The sequence below is a fragment of the Idiotropiscis lumnitzeri genome, chromosome 7, assembly GCF_059441095.1.
Source record: "Idiotropiscis lumnitzeri isolate Australia: NSW breed Sydney's pygmy pipehorse chromosome 7, RoL_Ilum_1.0, whole genome shotgun sequence".
Taxonomy (NCBI): domain Eukaryota; kingdom Metazoa; phylum Chordata; class Actinopteri; order Syngnathiformes; family Syngnathidae; genus Idiotropiscis; species Idiotropiscis lumnitzeri.
In genome coordinates, this window is record NC_142397.1 from 13,607,278 (window position 1) to 13,622,918 (window position 15,641).

The 15,641-nt window shown below is 39.6% G+C and overlaps 2 protein-coding genes across 4 annotated transcripts in view; one reads left to right on the forward strand and one right to left on the reverse strand.

The window, feature by feature from the left end:
• The window catches only part of fchsd2 (FCH and double SH3 domains 2), a 38,538-nt gene extending 28,720 nt beyond the window's left edge, over positions 1-9,818 (reverse strand). For 2 of the 3 annotated variants that reach the window (XM_088300645.1, XM_088300644.1), the window contains exons 1-3: positions 9,521-9,818; positions 5,222-5,319; positions 477-522 (exon numbers count right to left, since the gene is read on the reverse strand). In XM_088300645.1, coding sequence (XP_088156771.1) covers positions 477-522; positions 5,222-5,319; positions 9,521-9,541 — 165 coding nt within the window. In that variant the 5' untranslated portion in view covers positions 9,542-9,818. The remainder of the gene's footprint in view (positions 1-476; positions 523-5,221; positions 5,320-9,520) is intronic. The other variant, XM_088300643.1, reaches the window with a different exon arrangement.
• A 1,242-nt stretch (positions 9,819-11,060) lies between these two features.
• On the forward strand, positions 11,061-15,219 carry p2ry2.1 (purinergic receptor P2Y2, tandem duplicate 1). Its single transcript, XM_088300648.1, has 6 exons — positions 11,061-11,166; positions 11,337-11,451; positions 13,230-13,565; positions 14,366-14,534; positions 14,603-14,948; positions 15,018-15,219. Exons 1-6 carry the CDS (start codon positions 11,128-11,130, stop codon positions 15,165-15,167), a joined length of 1,155 nt encoding a protein of 384 aa, XP_088156774.1. The 5' UTR covers positions 11,061-11,127; the 3' UTR covers positions 15,168-15,219.
• Positions 15,220-15,641: the final 422 nt, after the last annotated feature.

Below are 15,641 nucleotides of genomic sequence, written 5' to 3' on the forward strand. Positions count from 1 at the left end.
AGTGCAGAAATGACGCAGCAGCTCATGGAAAAAGTCAGAGCTGTTCACACACACCTGCTTTGGTCTGTTTTGGAATACTAAATAAGACGCAGTCCTGACATTATATAACTTTCCGTGTATATATATTTAAGACAGGGTGAAGCATCCTCACGATGCTTGTTGAACTGAGCAAATGTGCGCTCAGATCTCACACCGTAGGCTCACAACTCATGTTATGTCATCCGTGACAACGGTGTATCTCTTTTAAGATGTGTTGCAAAGAAATCCTCCGAAAAAATAAGTCAGGAAATGAGGACACGGAGTCAGTCCTTTGATGCTGGCTGAACTCCAGTCTCATATTATTTTCTGACATTTGTGTAGCCATATTTTGTTGTTTTAACACTTTTATGGATTTTGGGGCTGAGATCACGTCATTTTTTCAACTAGCGACTTTACGCTTAATTCATTCAACGCAGTAAAACATCAGCAAGACATACCTGTGCATAGTCCCTCTCAAGCTGTCCCTTCTTCAGACTGTAGCTCCTGTAAAAAGAAAATAAATCAACATACATACATATGTAAACATAGGCATTAAAATAGTTAACCATAATGTGTTTTTCAAGTCAAATGCTTTATCTTCCATTCATTGAGTTATTTTCTGCCATTTATCTAGAGACACAATGAGATTAGATGGAGTACTTATTAGCTGAATTTGGGTGTGAGGAAGTATACTCCCAGGACTGGTCACCAGTGACAAAGGACAGCCATTCACACTAAGACTCACACACACACACACACACACACAGAAATGGGCAATTTTGTACGCTCTTCAATTAAGCGATGATGATGGACTCTGGAATGAAGCCAGAGTACCTGAGAAAACCATTCCAAAATTGTAAACAAGAACAAAGCATGCAGAGTTGAAACCAAATAGGCCAGCCCTGCCACATATGCCAAAATATCACATATTACATTGTCCTGTATTTACCGGTGGAATACAAAATTGCTTATAGTACAAAAGGGGATATAATAAGAATTTTTTTTTTTTTTATTGCCTGCATACAAATAGTTTTATTTCTGAAGTAGATGCCAACCAATCACTTATTAAATCACACAACCAAGTTGGATGTCTCAACTATATCCTAAGATCTGGAAGCAAGCCATTGGGAATTTTTTAGAACTGCAACATAATTTAAATACTTTGTAAATTGTGTTACTAAAAACGGCAATCTAAAAGAAGCATATTTTGTGGTATATATTTTATACTTGTAAATAATAAAAAAGATGTTTTTATTTTTCCTTTTCATGTTTGTGTGCGCAAGTGTGTCTGTGTGTGTCTGCACTAAGGCAGATATAAGAGTATAGGGGGGGATTTAGTAGTTGGATTGAGGACACCAAGTTGACTGCCTGTGTCCACAAACTCATCGTCTTGCTCACTCTCTCTCTCTCTCTCTCTTTCTCTTTCCTTTATCCCCCTCTTAAGACTTTTCCACCTAAAATGCAGTCTCCCACAGGATTAAATAGCCTTTCATTCTAGCTAGCCGTCTATCCTTCTGTTTTTTTTCTCTTTCACGGTACCTTCATGACAGTGCGTGAGTGTGTGTGCACGCGTGCAGGCGTGTGATTCTGTGAGTCTATGCTGATTAAATCCAGCCTGTGGATTAATTAGGGTAAATAACCTCAGAGCAGCTTTTTGGATTTAAGAGTTAAAATCCAGCGTAGGCTTTACAACATGCATGGCATGTGTTTGATTATGTTTCTCTGGTGTGATGTTTGAAGGTTATTCACCAGCTAAAGCCAGGTAGGTCTATTATAGATGTATGAAATTAATTCAGACTGGTTGACTGTTTGCAGGAGAGACTTTAGTTACATTGGGTCCGAGGCACTGATGTTATTTAAAGTGATACTTAACGAATTTCAATATTCAGCAGTAAAAAAAACTAACATTTTGTCTATAATGAATTGGATAACTCCATTAAAAACCACTTGCCACTTGCTGTCGACTGAAAATGACATCACGCGTTGAGGACTCCGGTAACAACCAATCACAGCTCACGTAACATCCACAGACTGAGCTATGATCTACATGAAATATAATTAAGTTATGAAATCCATCCATGATACACAAAACATTAACTTTTAACTGCTGAAAATTGCTAAATTAGTAAAGTTTCCCTTTATATTTTAACCTTTTTAAACAGTATGATTTCTCAGAAGGTGAGGAGCCCAACAGCAGAAATTAAATACCCTGCTGAAGTCTGAGCGAACCTTTACACCTCCCATATAACAATTTTTTTTCTAAACACTACTGGCATTTTTTACGCTTTACAGAGCTGAAATTAAAAAGTTTCACCGTATGCGTCCCAAAGCAAAAAATACAAGACATTGAAAAATCTCGAATATCTAAACATTAAATAGTGCTGAATGTCTATGCTCATATTCAGAAAGAGCTTTTTTTTTTTTTTTTTTTTAGAAACTGTATTGAAAGATACAAAATCAGCCATCAGCCCCACAGCATTTTAAGAGTGCATGCTGAACAAATCGAAACATGCACAATTTAAGTTGGCAAAATAAGATTGAGCGCAACGGGAAAGTGGTCATTTGCTCTGAGACAAACAGCAGATGCCGTTCGCTGTGGGGCTTGTTTCTCAGCCTTCCAAATGAAATCCAGTCACGCCAATCATTGCATCAAATCATGCTGCTTTTGATTTGACAATCCAATTGTTTGATTTTTGTCAATGATATCAAAGCACATTAGTTTTGTTTTTTGTTTTTTGGGAGGCATTCATGTCCATACCTCAATCACTGTGAGAACGAAATCATTACTCTGCCATCAATATTACTACGCTGGTATCCCATTTATTTTAATCTGCTGAACACGGTGTTTGAGGTGTCAGGAAGCAAGGAAGTACAGTATATCCATCCATTTTATGTACTACACCACCAGTGACGGCTCTAGGAATTTATTTCTCTCCCAGACCATAAGGGCACTTGAATGATACGGTACATGAATATCAAATTAAATTCTGAAGGCACTCAACTGATGCCACACAGATTTTGGATGAGACAATAGGCCACCTCTGCTCTGGTGTAGCGCCATTGCTGTACACGATATAAATGTAACTTTTCAGTTTCCCATTTGAAAAGAAGTGCGACTTCCCAATGGCATCTACAGTAAAAGCCTGTTACAGACTTTGTGACTTCACGATTCCTTTTAGACTTTCTTTAACATGAGAGCAATGGACAATAATTGCCAGACAGTTCTGAGAGTACATTGTATTGAAGAAGAAAAGAAGACTACACGACCACATGCGGGCTAAAGTGCACTCCACAATATATGTTAATTTTTCATATAATATTCTAAAATACAAGTGCATCAATTCTAGGGAATATTTTCACAGTAAGACCTTCCTGTGGATGTAATCACTTAAATAAGTGAACTTTTCTGACTGTGTCATTTATTTTATTAATCTATACTGTATTACCGGGAACACTAACTTTAAAGTCCATAGATGGGATACAAATATTTGCATTAATAAAAGATAAATAAATAAATACAGAGGCTTCTGAATGTTGTAGCACACAATTTTGATTGGTGGTTGAGATAAAACTTGAATGAATGCTCATCTGTTGTTTTCAGCACGTCCTTTGGAGTTCAGCCTATTTAGCATCCGGCGGCACCTCTAGAATTAAATTTGCTTGCGGTTGTACTTTTTGGAATTCAAGCAGCATTTTAGAGGAAATATAAACGTGTAAAGTCACACATCACTGAAGTTTGAACTGCTGCCGTGCATACCATCTTACAACATGAAATATCTGAAAATCAGACATCAGTTCTGCAAACATTTATTGGTGTCGGCAAGAATTAATTCTAAGCCTTCTCTGTGACATTTTGTGCACACAACAATGAAAATCACTTTAAAGAGGAAGGCAACCTTAAATATTTGTCAACAAGAATATGTTCTATGTAGCCCCACTAGTCATTCTGATTAAGATTGTGTTTGTGGAATATGAGTTAGGCAGTAAAATCCACCCGTTTTTGGGCAGCCATATTGCTACTTGCTGTCGACTCAAAATGACATTACAGTTGCCCAGCGCTCAGTTAATGACCAATCATGGCTCAGCTTCAGAAACATGTGAGCCATGATTGGTCGTACCCTGAGACTACACAGAAGGCGATGAAAAAATTGTTTCAAAATCCATCCGTTGCGGCCCAGCTGACTATGGGGAGAAGTCTGGTGCATGAAATACAATGTCTCAAAACAATCTAAAAAATTCCACTTTACTCTGGCAGCACAGTTTAATGTTGTAGTGCTGGTACTGGAACTGTTCAATTGAGCATGCCATGAAACAGTTTGGATTAGTCAGGTCTACTCTGGCCTGTTTCTACTCTGGGTCATGGAGGCAATATCTGCGTGCGATATGTAAATGAAGTCACAACAGAGCAGTGTGACAAAAAAAGTGCAAAAATGCATCATAGTGAACAAAGGACAAGGGAGGACTTCCAGCATTTTGTGTTGTTTTAATTTGGATTGAGCTGCTTTTCAACTAGAATAAAAAGACAAGCTTTTATGTTCCCTCTCCATTCGTCACACAAAAGTGGTGATTCTCTGACTAATTTTGCTACCCATGGCAAGATTCTTCTATCTCATGGAAAATTTATATATTTAGGGGCATTTGGACGGACTGTTTTATTTGTATCATCTTTGGTTTAATACTTTCAATCACGCTGCTTTTATTTGCACGTAAATATGCTGCCAAACATTTACATCTTGCTTGTGTGTATGTTTAGCATGAGTGAAACAATGTGAGAAACTGCGCAAAAGAAGAGGAACGCAAACAAGAGAGAGAATGAGATGATTAGATTGGGCTGTCATAAATTATCGATAATTCATCCACAGACAAAATGAGAGCATGTGAAAGAACATGAGCTTCTTCCCGTTGCCAAACAAGAAAAAAAAAAGAAAAGAGAAAGACCAAAAGAGATTGTCAGAGCAAATGTGACAAAATGAAAACAAAGACATGGGGGTGGGTGACACGAGGGACTTGATGAAAAAAAAAAAAGAAGAAAGGCATTCAGGGAACAGGAAGAGGGTAGCAGGAAATTCCTTCATCATTTTCCTGACCCTTTGTCCTTTAAAAAAAAATTCTAAAAGCTGGTTATGGCGCGCATTATGATGAAATTAAAATAATCTGACAATTTTATTTTTCTACATTAGCAAATGGATGAGAAGACTCATACCTCATGTCTTCAAGCAGGTCGCATTCAGTCTGATTTTTAAAGTGCAGTCTTGTCAACTGGTCTGTGTGCGTGTTCTTCAGCTCCTGTGTTACTTTAACCTGCAGGGGAGAAAATACACATAAACAAGTCTTTTCATTTCATCTGCCTGCATACTGCTACACTACTCTTGCTTCTTGGTTACCACAACAATCAATTTAAAAAAATGTCACAAATGTAATACATGGACACATATCCTTTGGGGTGTAGAAGTCAGGGTTTAAAATTACTGGAATTATTAATGTATTAATGGTTCCTTCACAGTTTGTGACAAATTACCCACACCATGGGCACGAAGACACTTCCATACCATCACAGATGCTGACTTTTGAACTTTATGCTGCTAACAATCCGGATGGTCCTTTTCCTCTTTGGCTCAGAGGACTTAACATCTATGATTTCCCAAAACAAATTTGAAATGTGGACTCATCAGACCACAACACACGTTTCCACACTTGTGGGTGTTGTTGAAATATGGCTTTTATAGATGGAGCAACACACTGTCTGCCTTAACACAACAATGATGGCCAACGGGTTCTGACAGTCCTTGTTGGTTTTTCGCCTTGCTGCTTACATGCAGTGCTTTCTCCACTTTCTCTGAATCTTTTCATGACATTATAGAATGTAGATGATGAAATCCCCAAATTCCTCGCAATTGTATGTTGAGAAATGCTGTTCTTAAACTGTTGGACTATTTGCTCATGTAGTTGTTCACAAAATGCTGAACTTTGCCCCATCCTTGTTTGTGAATGAGCCTTTCGGGGAAACTGTCTTTATACCAAATTATGAGACTCCTGGGTTTCCAATTAATCTGTTTATTAGCTGTGCAATGTTCCAAATAGTGTTTTTATATATATATATATGAGCTTTTTAGGGAATATGTTGCAAGCATCAAATTCAAAATGAGAGAATATTTGCAAACACAAAAAAACAATAACGTGCATCAATTTGAACATTAAATATCTTGTTTTTATAATGTATTCAATTGAATATAGGTGAAAAGGGATTAGCAAATCAGTGTATTCTACTTATATTTGTATTGGAATTGGGGTTTGTAATAGGAAGGGGGGATTATTAGGGCATTCTATACACCCAAACTTTGCAGTTGAGCATCTGGCGAGCAACATCATGGCTGTATGTCATACTTGTAAACTCCATTGAAATTCAGCATAAACAAGATAATAAGTGCAGGACGAAAACAACATACAGCAAAAATAACCTCGCCTGGGTTCTTCAAATGGAGACAACGAAACAACAAATGCCAGCTGCGTTTTTGTAGCAGTAAATTGTAATTCATGCCATTCAAAATGTTACTGTTTTCATCCTACATTTTCTAAAAAAAAATACAAATTATTGATGATACACTTTATTAAATATTAAAGCTGTTAATGTTAATTTTGTTATTTTACTTGTAATCTATTACTCCTAACACAAAGCATCGGCTGTTTGCATTTGAGCTTTTTTAGTTACTGCACCAGATGTGAACAGAACCATGACATTAAAAACAAAACACTCTCCAATCTTGATTTTTGGAGTACCGTCACACCCAAGTCGAATAGTAATAACCAGCACCATTGGGGCAACCATATCAGTGAGGCCCGCGAAGAACACAAGTTTGACACCCCTGCCTTTAAGACAGGAGACAGGCTGAATCAACAGTGCCTTCGCTGGTTCCAGCCAAATGGACTCAAATACTTCAAAGGCAATAAATCAACAATTATACTACCGAATTGGCCAATTTTATCAAACATAATACGTTATTGTGTCGGTCTGTAGTTTGTAAAATTATCATGCATAATAATGTGATTTTTCTCAATTTTGGAGACACAGAAGGGAATTGTTTGCATGCAGCAGATGCTATGCTAAAAAAACAAAAAACAAAAAAACAGATACACACACACAAACACACACTCTCTTCTCAATGCCCAGGGAGTCACTGTGAAGGTCATTGTGTATTGTCTGGTGGATTCCACTGGCTATTCATTGCATTAACAGCGGACAAAATCCTGAGTCTTCTAGACAAAACATGCAAACACACAAATACACCGGCATCTTAGCCACACACATACACACACACTGCAGAGCCTGTCTCTCATCTGCTGCGTCTTTGAAGATAAGAAGGGCGAGGTTCATTACTTTATCAGGGCAAAAGCGACTTGATTTCCCGCGCCATCATTCATTGTAAAGCACAGGAATCTATGCAGAATAGGAAGGGTGACACAGAGAGAGAGAGACAGAGACAGAGACAGAGAGAGAGAGTAGGGATGAGTGGCTAAAGGCAGGCTGAAAGCTTGCTAGGGAAGAAAATGGCAGGTGAGCAAGAGATAATAAGCCGGGTTGGGGGGGGCGCTGAAAATTGTCAGACTGAGAACCATCCGTTGGCTGTTGGGTGTGAGGCGGCTGCTGACGTATGTTCCCACCTGATAACCTGCATTACTGATTGGGATGTATCTATGCTTCGCGACAAAAAACTAATAATAAATTTGTAAGTGAGGGTGGGGGATAATACAGTATATGTGCAGACCGGTGGATTGGTACCACTGCACTAGAGTCTCACTGCTTTCAATGTCAGACAGCTCAGCTGACTTCTTTTCTTATTCCATTCTTCTTCCCTCACCCTCCTTGTTAAGGTTGCTCTTTATATGTGTTTAAAAAAATCCAAGCCAAAAATGAAATGATCCAGGAAAGAAAATCAGTTTTTTCGTTTGTTTGTTTGTTTGTTTGTTTTTCATTTGTATGAAGCAGCACTTTTCCTGAAATATTCTAAAACATCATGAAGAGCATTCAGGTTTCTTGTTTGTTTAATCAATCAGACATGAGACATGTTTTTAAACTTTCTACTGAAAACTATGGTTTGACATACTCAGGAGCTGCACAACATTTTTACACAAATTGTCCGCTGTTTCACTAGTTTTTCCAACAACACAACTGGACATGGCGGCGTGAATGTTAATGGTAGTCTGTCACGATAAATGACCCATGATTGCTGTCAGCTGGGAAAGGTTTGAACTCAATGCAACCTTCAATAGGTTTTACACACACACACACACACACACACCCACATATATATATATATATATATATATATACATACTTATCAGAATGTGTGAATGAGGCTTGCTCACTTTGTAAACATGCGCAGAGACCTCTATAAGTCACTTAGGGTTGCATGGGTCCTACAGGGAGACAATACTGTAACAGTTTCCAACTGACTGATGCAGTGATGTGTAATGAATGCATCAGCCACAGTTGACAAAAATATTATCCTCCAACCAAATAATTTGCACACAAAATACAATTATGCCTAACTGAAAAAAAGGCAGAGGGCAATCGATATTGTAATTTCTTAGGTGCATTTGATCATTTACAGTGTGAAGCCTACATGGTGATGTGTTTTACAGACGTGACCTGACGCTAACACATTTGAGGAAGGTAGGAACCCAAAGCACAATTGGCACATGGGGAATATGTGGTAATTAAGAGGAAACTGTGCACTGGTTCACACCAAGGTAATTGCATCTCATGCAGCTATTTCAGGACAACACACACACACACACACACACGCACACGCAAACACTGCCGATCATAAAAAGGACTTAGCAGGGTTCTCCGTAGCCCTTGCTGAATCAATATAAGGTGCCGTGCGCGCGCGTGTGTGTCTGTGAGTTGAATTACGATGTGTGACCCTGAACATACTGAAGGTCTTCCCATCAAGACAACAAGCATCACACACGGATTGAGCCAGTGCTGCAGTCACTGTACAGTACACTGTACTGTATACAGTAGCTGGCCACATACCACACTGATGGAGACGTTGCTAGTTAGCATCACGTTGCTAACGTCAAGAAAAGGGCAAATGTGAACGCTTTTAATGATATTTTATATTGTGACGTTGTGTGTAATGTGTGTGCGTGTGTGTGGCGGGTTAAAAAAAAAAACAATGTGTCACACGTGCATAGTAACGTGGCTCGTTGTGTGTTATTGAGACGACGCGTGAGCCCAAGTAGTGTTTGTTATCTTGACGGCTGACGTATCAACATCACCATCATGTCATTAAGGTTGATATTTCTGAGCAATAACATACCGTTGTTGCAAGCAAGCAAAATTGCCCTTTCTGCAACGTACCCGTTTTTTCTTAACATGACGCGTTGTGTGAGGTTATCTGGACTATTAATTATGTTACTACTGTACATTGTTTTCCATTCGTCATTGTCTCAGTCAGGCTAAAAAAAACATCAATAACGGGCTGTGGAAATCACTCACCTTCCTCGGCGGCGGCTGCATTTTGGAGTATTGACATGAATGGTACTGCCCCTTTGAAATGTATAGTAATCCAAAAAAAGAAATCGGATAATATTTCTTCCTCCAACGAGCATAAAAATGACAGTAATCCTCCCGTCCAGGCGACAGGGAGGATAGACGGGGAGTTAGATTTGTACTCCGGCGGCCATGATTGATGGCAAACGTGCTGATTTCTACGAAGCCGAAAGTGAGGCTGCGCTGCGAGGAGAGAGTGTGAGCACTTTTGTGTTGCTTGCTGCCACTGCTTTATGACTGGAGAGTACAGTACTGTACTGAGCTGAGCAGGGCAGAACAGGGGAACAAGGGGAGAGGAAGAGGCAAAAAGGTGGATAATAACGGGGAACCCCTTCAGCTGCCAAAGGCAATGGCTCCCTCGAGTGGTGAAGTACGGTAACGCATCCAGTGTCGGTAAAGGGGAAAAGAACGAGCAAAGGAGAAACGTATCTATTTTTCCGTTTTTCTGATAACTAATTTCCCGCCTTTCGCTGTATTTATCAAATATTCGGACAACACGTCACTGTGGTCGCTGCGGGTGTCCATACTCATCTCAACCGGCTCAAATGATACATCCTGCTCTAGAGGCAGTTTAGCTTGACTGTGCCGCAGAGGTTGAGCTGCATAGCAACAAGGGAACGCAGTCGAGCGCAGAAAAATCGATGAGTTGCTCGTAAAATTCCACCTTTGGTTTCGTTTCACGCAATTTCTGAAGAATGTTTGGGTTTTAAACCTAATTTAATTTAGAATGAGAGTGAAATATATATATATATTGTTTTACTTCACAAATTAAAAAACAACTTAACAGAAATATTCTGCGCCTTAGCCTGATGACATTTTAGCACCTTTTGGGTTGTTCAATCAAGGATTGTTACGGCAAGTCATTCACATGATTTGTTTTGCACAGTATACATCAAATTGCATTCTCGTGACAAGCCACCCATTTTTTTTCATCATTTTGTTTTTGGTCTGAGTTTGGGGGCAGGAACCAAAACTGCACCATCTGTATAAAGGTCAGCAATGTTTAAAGTGAATGCTAACCCGAACCAACAAACTTTCATCCATAGTGGGCAGTCGTCGGGGTACACCCTTAACTGGTTGCCAGCCAATCGTAAGGCACACAGAAACAAAAAATCCCGCTCACATTCACACATGGGAACAATTTCGAGTGTTCAATCAACCTACCATACATGTGTTTGGAATGTGGGAGGAAACCGCGGTACCCGGAGAAAACCCATGCAGGCATGGGGAGAACATGCAAACTCCACACAGGAAGGCCGAAGCCGGACTCAAACCCTGCACCGCTGTGCTTTGAGGCATAAACTTATTTATTTATAAAAAAAGAAAAATGGTAAAAAAAACAAAAAAAAAACAGCAAGTAGTGTGAATGAATGTATGTAAATTTATGCATCCATGGGCAAGGTTAAGGGACTAATCATTAAACACATTTTAGAAACAGGTAAGATATTAAATGCTCTCACATTCACTCACTCGGTATAACAACTATGCTGTGGTGTGGGGGGGATTGCCTAGAATCATTGGTTCGGGTTCTGCAATTATGTTTTTGCCCGCGAATGTTTATCATTTTTTTACTTGCATTCAGCTGTATTGAGGTAAGAAAAGTAAAGTGAAGGAACATAACTAATTGTTGTAAATGAACAGAATTTCTGTGTGAATGGTTGAATTGTTGCCATGTAAAGTTGACGGCATTTTTGCAATGAAAAGTGACCTGCTTGACCGTACTTCATGTGAATAACAGCCTCGGGGGTCTCTGCGCGTGCAGGTCCCAGCTCGACCGGCTTCAACTCAAATTTGCTATACTTTGGCACAAAAACAGTTGGTATGCAGACAACCTAGGACTATCAGAGAGCAGCAACAGGACGAGCTTCCTCTGTCGGGTATGTTACCTCTTATGAATTTCCATTTGTTGTGTTCATGGAAAGGGAGAAACGACCAAAAACAAGTACCAAGAGGATATTTTGAATAAACATGAAAGCATTTTTTGGGGTTTAGGTTTTACATGCGTAAACTAAGTGAATGAGACAAGAATGCAGTACTGGGTCAACAGATAGTTTTGCCAATTCTGGTTCTACATGAGATCGTACATGCAGTTCCAAAATATGCTTTGGTAGACTAGGTATAGGTTGGTAACTTGGTACAGTTGGTCTTGTTGACAGAGGGCTGTCAAAGGTGCTCGGCACGAGTCATATCTTATGGTTACCCTCAAGCAACCAAGTCAAACAGTGAAACAACAGAAATTATAGCTTGATGGAGACGATCAAGGTGTCCGTATAGATTGGATTGAACACAATCATCGTATCCTTAACATCAGAAAAATTAACGACTTGATTGTGGATTGCAGGCATGGGAGGAGAGGAGCTCAACCAATGCCAATAATCATTGGGAACACGGAGGTTGTTTCTAACCACAGATAGGCTACCTGGGTGTGTCGCTTGATGAGAGGCTATATTGGAAGGTCTCACGTATTCCGTTTGACCACAAATGCCAAAGCGACTATTTTTTTAGGAGAATACGGTCATTTAACGTCAGCCTAGCATTGATTTGGATTATCTATCACACAATAGTGGCTCTTACCTAGGGATCTGTTTAATTGCTACGGGTGTAATGGTGCGTCAAAAATCACCGCTCAGTCTCTACCTCTAATTAAGGTCTTGTATCGGTTCACATCTGATACGTCACAATGTGCAAGGAGGAGGACCTGAAAATGCAGGGAGTGGTTTAAAATAAAAAGTGTTTAATTCCCAAAAGAAAAGAAAAAACGCAAATAAGTTATGGGACTGGACAGAACTGGACTGGACAGCAGACAATAAACCGACAAGGACTGAAATAAATACAAATTGATGAGACAACAAGGAACACCTGTACAAGTACAAGGCACAAAGGTTTGGAGGGAGCTGATTGGTCAACACAATGGATTGGGTAAACAAACACAGCTGGACACAATACGCATGACGAGAGACACACAAAAGACCGCAAAAAAAACAAAACATGATACTAAATTCAAAAAAATCTAAATAAAACCAGAACATGACGTAATGGGCCAAGAGAACAAAATATTAAACAAACTTTTCATATTTTATGTAAAAAAAGGGAAAGAAACAATAATGTTTAAAATGAAAACATTTTATATTTTCTTTTTAGGAAAGTGGAAAGTGCACGATGCAACATAAATAGTACTATCTCTTCTTTTTCGAAATGTAGATTGTCGAGATGTGCAATGGTACTAGTTTGAATAGTGTGAACTGTGTCTGTAGTGCTTGGAAGAGGCAGTTTAAAAGCCTCTGGAAATTGCTTTTGTTCTGCACTATTTTTGTTGTTGTTATTTTTTCATGCTTGCCTGATACCTTTTCAAAGGCGTTTACAAGCTGGACATCCATTCCTACCAAAACCTTAACACAAACCACTGCATCCATAAAGTAGAGGATGAGCTGCATGAATATAAAGGAAGCAAAATGTCAGAAAAAGCTCTATTGCGGTGCAGTTCTACACTCATGCAACCTCTAACCCAAATAATAAAGCACAGAATTTACAATACAAATGTCCTTTTTATGTAGGTGTGTCTAATAAGGTTATGCATACCCTATACAAATATTTGAGTCTAATATTTTCTCTGAAACCTCGTTAGTCAATATTTATGTCATCTGTTTTCTTGTAGGCGGACTAGTCAGCATGAACAACACCGACCCAGGCAACATCAGCAACTTCAACTGCCATTTTCAAGAAGATTTTAAATACATTTTACTTCCTGTCAGCTATTCCCTAGTGCTCGTGTTCGGCCTGGCACTGAATTCCACGGCGCTCTACGCGATTGTGTTCTGCACAAAACACTGGAAACCCTCCACTATCTACATGTTCAACCTGACAATGTGTGACACGTTCTACATCCTCACGCTGCCCTTCCTCATTTACTACTACGCGGATGAAAATGACTGGCCCTTCGGTGAACCACTCTGCAAGCTCATACGATTCCTGTTTTTTGCTAACTTGTATGGTGCGATTCTTAACGATTACTTCATAGTACAGTGGTGCCTTGAGATAGGAGTTTAAGTCATTCCGTGACCAGGCTTGCAACTCAAAACACTTGCCCCTCAAATGATCGGATTAGAAATGCCAACCTTCCAAACAAATATTATTTCAATGTGTTTTTAATGAGAAAAATAGTGCTACTCTTTCTGAAACAAATAGTAAAGAATTAAACAGTTGTTGCCGCATTTTTGCTTCAATTCAATCAACGCGCCTTGCCGCATGTAGGGACACGCACAAAGAAGCAATTCACAATTGACGCAGCAGCTGTTGTAACAGTAGTTCTTCGCAGAGTATAAAGAGCATATAAAGAGTCTGCAAGTATTGTTATTGTTTGTGTACATGTTGCTCAATTATCCGTTACTTAAAGAGTTATAGAGTGCAAAATTGATGCTATATTACATTTTTCATTTTTAGTGTTAGCCTAAGAAACTTTATTAGGTCAAAGCTATGTGGTAAGTACTCAAGTGCTGCCTGTCGTGAAGTTGCGTTCACTGCTAGCATACAGTACTCGAAATTCAAAATAAATCGTCTGATCGAATCTCGCTAAACTTCTTAGTTTTGTCACTCATCTCAAGGCAACACTGTATACTGTGTTTTTTGGGGGTTTTTTTGTATGATGAGTATTCAGACACTGAACATGCATGCATCCATGAAAGGATTCCTCCAGGATTCTCTGCAGCACAGTCCTCACATGTGCCCGGGTCATTGTATGGAAACCACTGGTATACAGTATGTAACCTTTGGCAACTTGGATTCTTTTTCTAGGTTCTATTATGTTCCTATGCTGCATCAGCCTGCATCGCTTTGTAGGCGTCTGCTACCCAGTCCGCTCCCTGAAGTGGATCAGTGCTCGTCGGGCCAAACTGGTGTCTGTGGCAGTTTGGGCCTGTGTTTTATTCTGCCAGTCACCTATTCTTTACTTCTCAAGAATAAGGTGCCTCCATCCTCATTAATCACATGAAACACAATTATAATCATGTAAATGTCAATTTTCTTGTTCAGGGATGTGGCTACAGAGAAGATTTGCTACGACACAACCAGCCCAGAGTTCTTTGACAACTTCTTGGTGTACAGCTCGGCGATGTCAGTGTTTTTGTTTGTTTTGCCCTTTATGGTGCTGATGCTGTGCTACGGCCTGATGCTGCGGAAGCTTTTGGAACCTGGTTGGGGTGGTGGAGGAGCGACAGAGGGCGAAGGAGGAGGCCAAGGAGCCCGCCGCACCAAGCAAAAATCAGTGAAGATGATCATCATCGTGCTAGCAACATTTATGCTTTGTTTCCTCCCGTTCCACCTCACCAGGAGTTTGTATTATTCCTTCAGATACCTGAGACAGGTCAATCCTGCGCAGGTGAGGACATCAGATCCTGTTCCAACATGTTATCACGTGTCCAAATGCTTAATGGTAAAACTTTTCCAGGTCAGCTGCGACTTGCTTGAGACATCCAGCATTGCCTACAAGGTGACCCGTCCATTAGCCAGTGCCAACAGTTGCATGGACCCTATCCTTTACTTCTTGGCTGGACAAGACGTCCGTAGTAATCTCACCAGGAAGAGACGGGTCAGATGAAAAGATATGACCACATCATTTCTTACAACTGAGATTATAAGAATGGAGTAGAACACAAATGAATTCAGACAATGGTTAACCTCTATTTTGGTGAGACTTTTTCCATTCGACAGAGTGAATATTTTAATTTATCGGTAAATAAATAACATTGTGAACTAACTTAACATACAGCTGTAAAGTTAATCACTCTATAAAACGTGTTTATTTACTAAACTTTCAGAGAACATTGTTAAAGGTGAATCCATGCGTCATGTTTTAACTTTCCTGCAAGTCTCATGTCAAAAGAAGCTAACAGCTGCAAATTAAAACTTTAAAAATAATGGTACACTCACTTTTGACTGTGACGTAGAATGACGCTTTAACGAACAAGTCCCAGCAGGGCCAAACTCAGTCCGCTGTAGTAGTTGATTTTAACCGCTAGATGGGGATAGAGACCAACCACTAAAACTATTGAGTTGAATTCCAACTGACGTC

Bases quoted from the DNA above. Each gene is read 5' to 3' on its own strand.
- p2ry2.1 (XM_088300648.1), top strand. From the start codon at position 11,128: ATGTTTATCATTTTTTTACTTGCATTCAGCTGTATTGAG. The intron at 13,566-14,365 runs GTGCGATTCTTA...TTCTTTTTCTAG, and splicing joins GTTTTTTGCTAACTTGTATG to GTTCTATTATGTTCCTATGC. The intron at 14,949-15,017 runs GTGAGGACATCA...AAACTTTTCCAG, and splicing joins GACAGGTCAATCCTGCGCAG to GTCAGCTGCGACTTGCTTGA.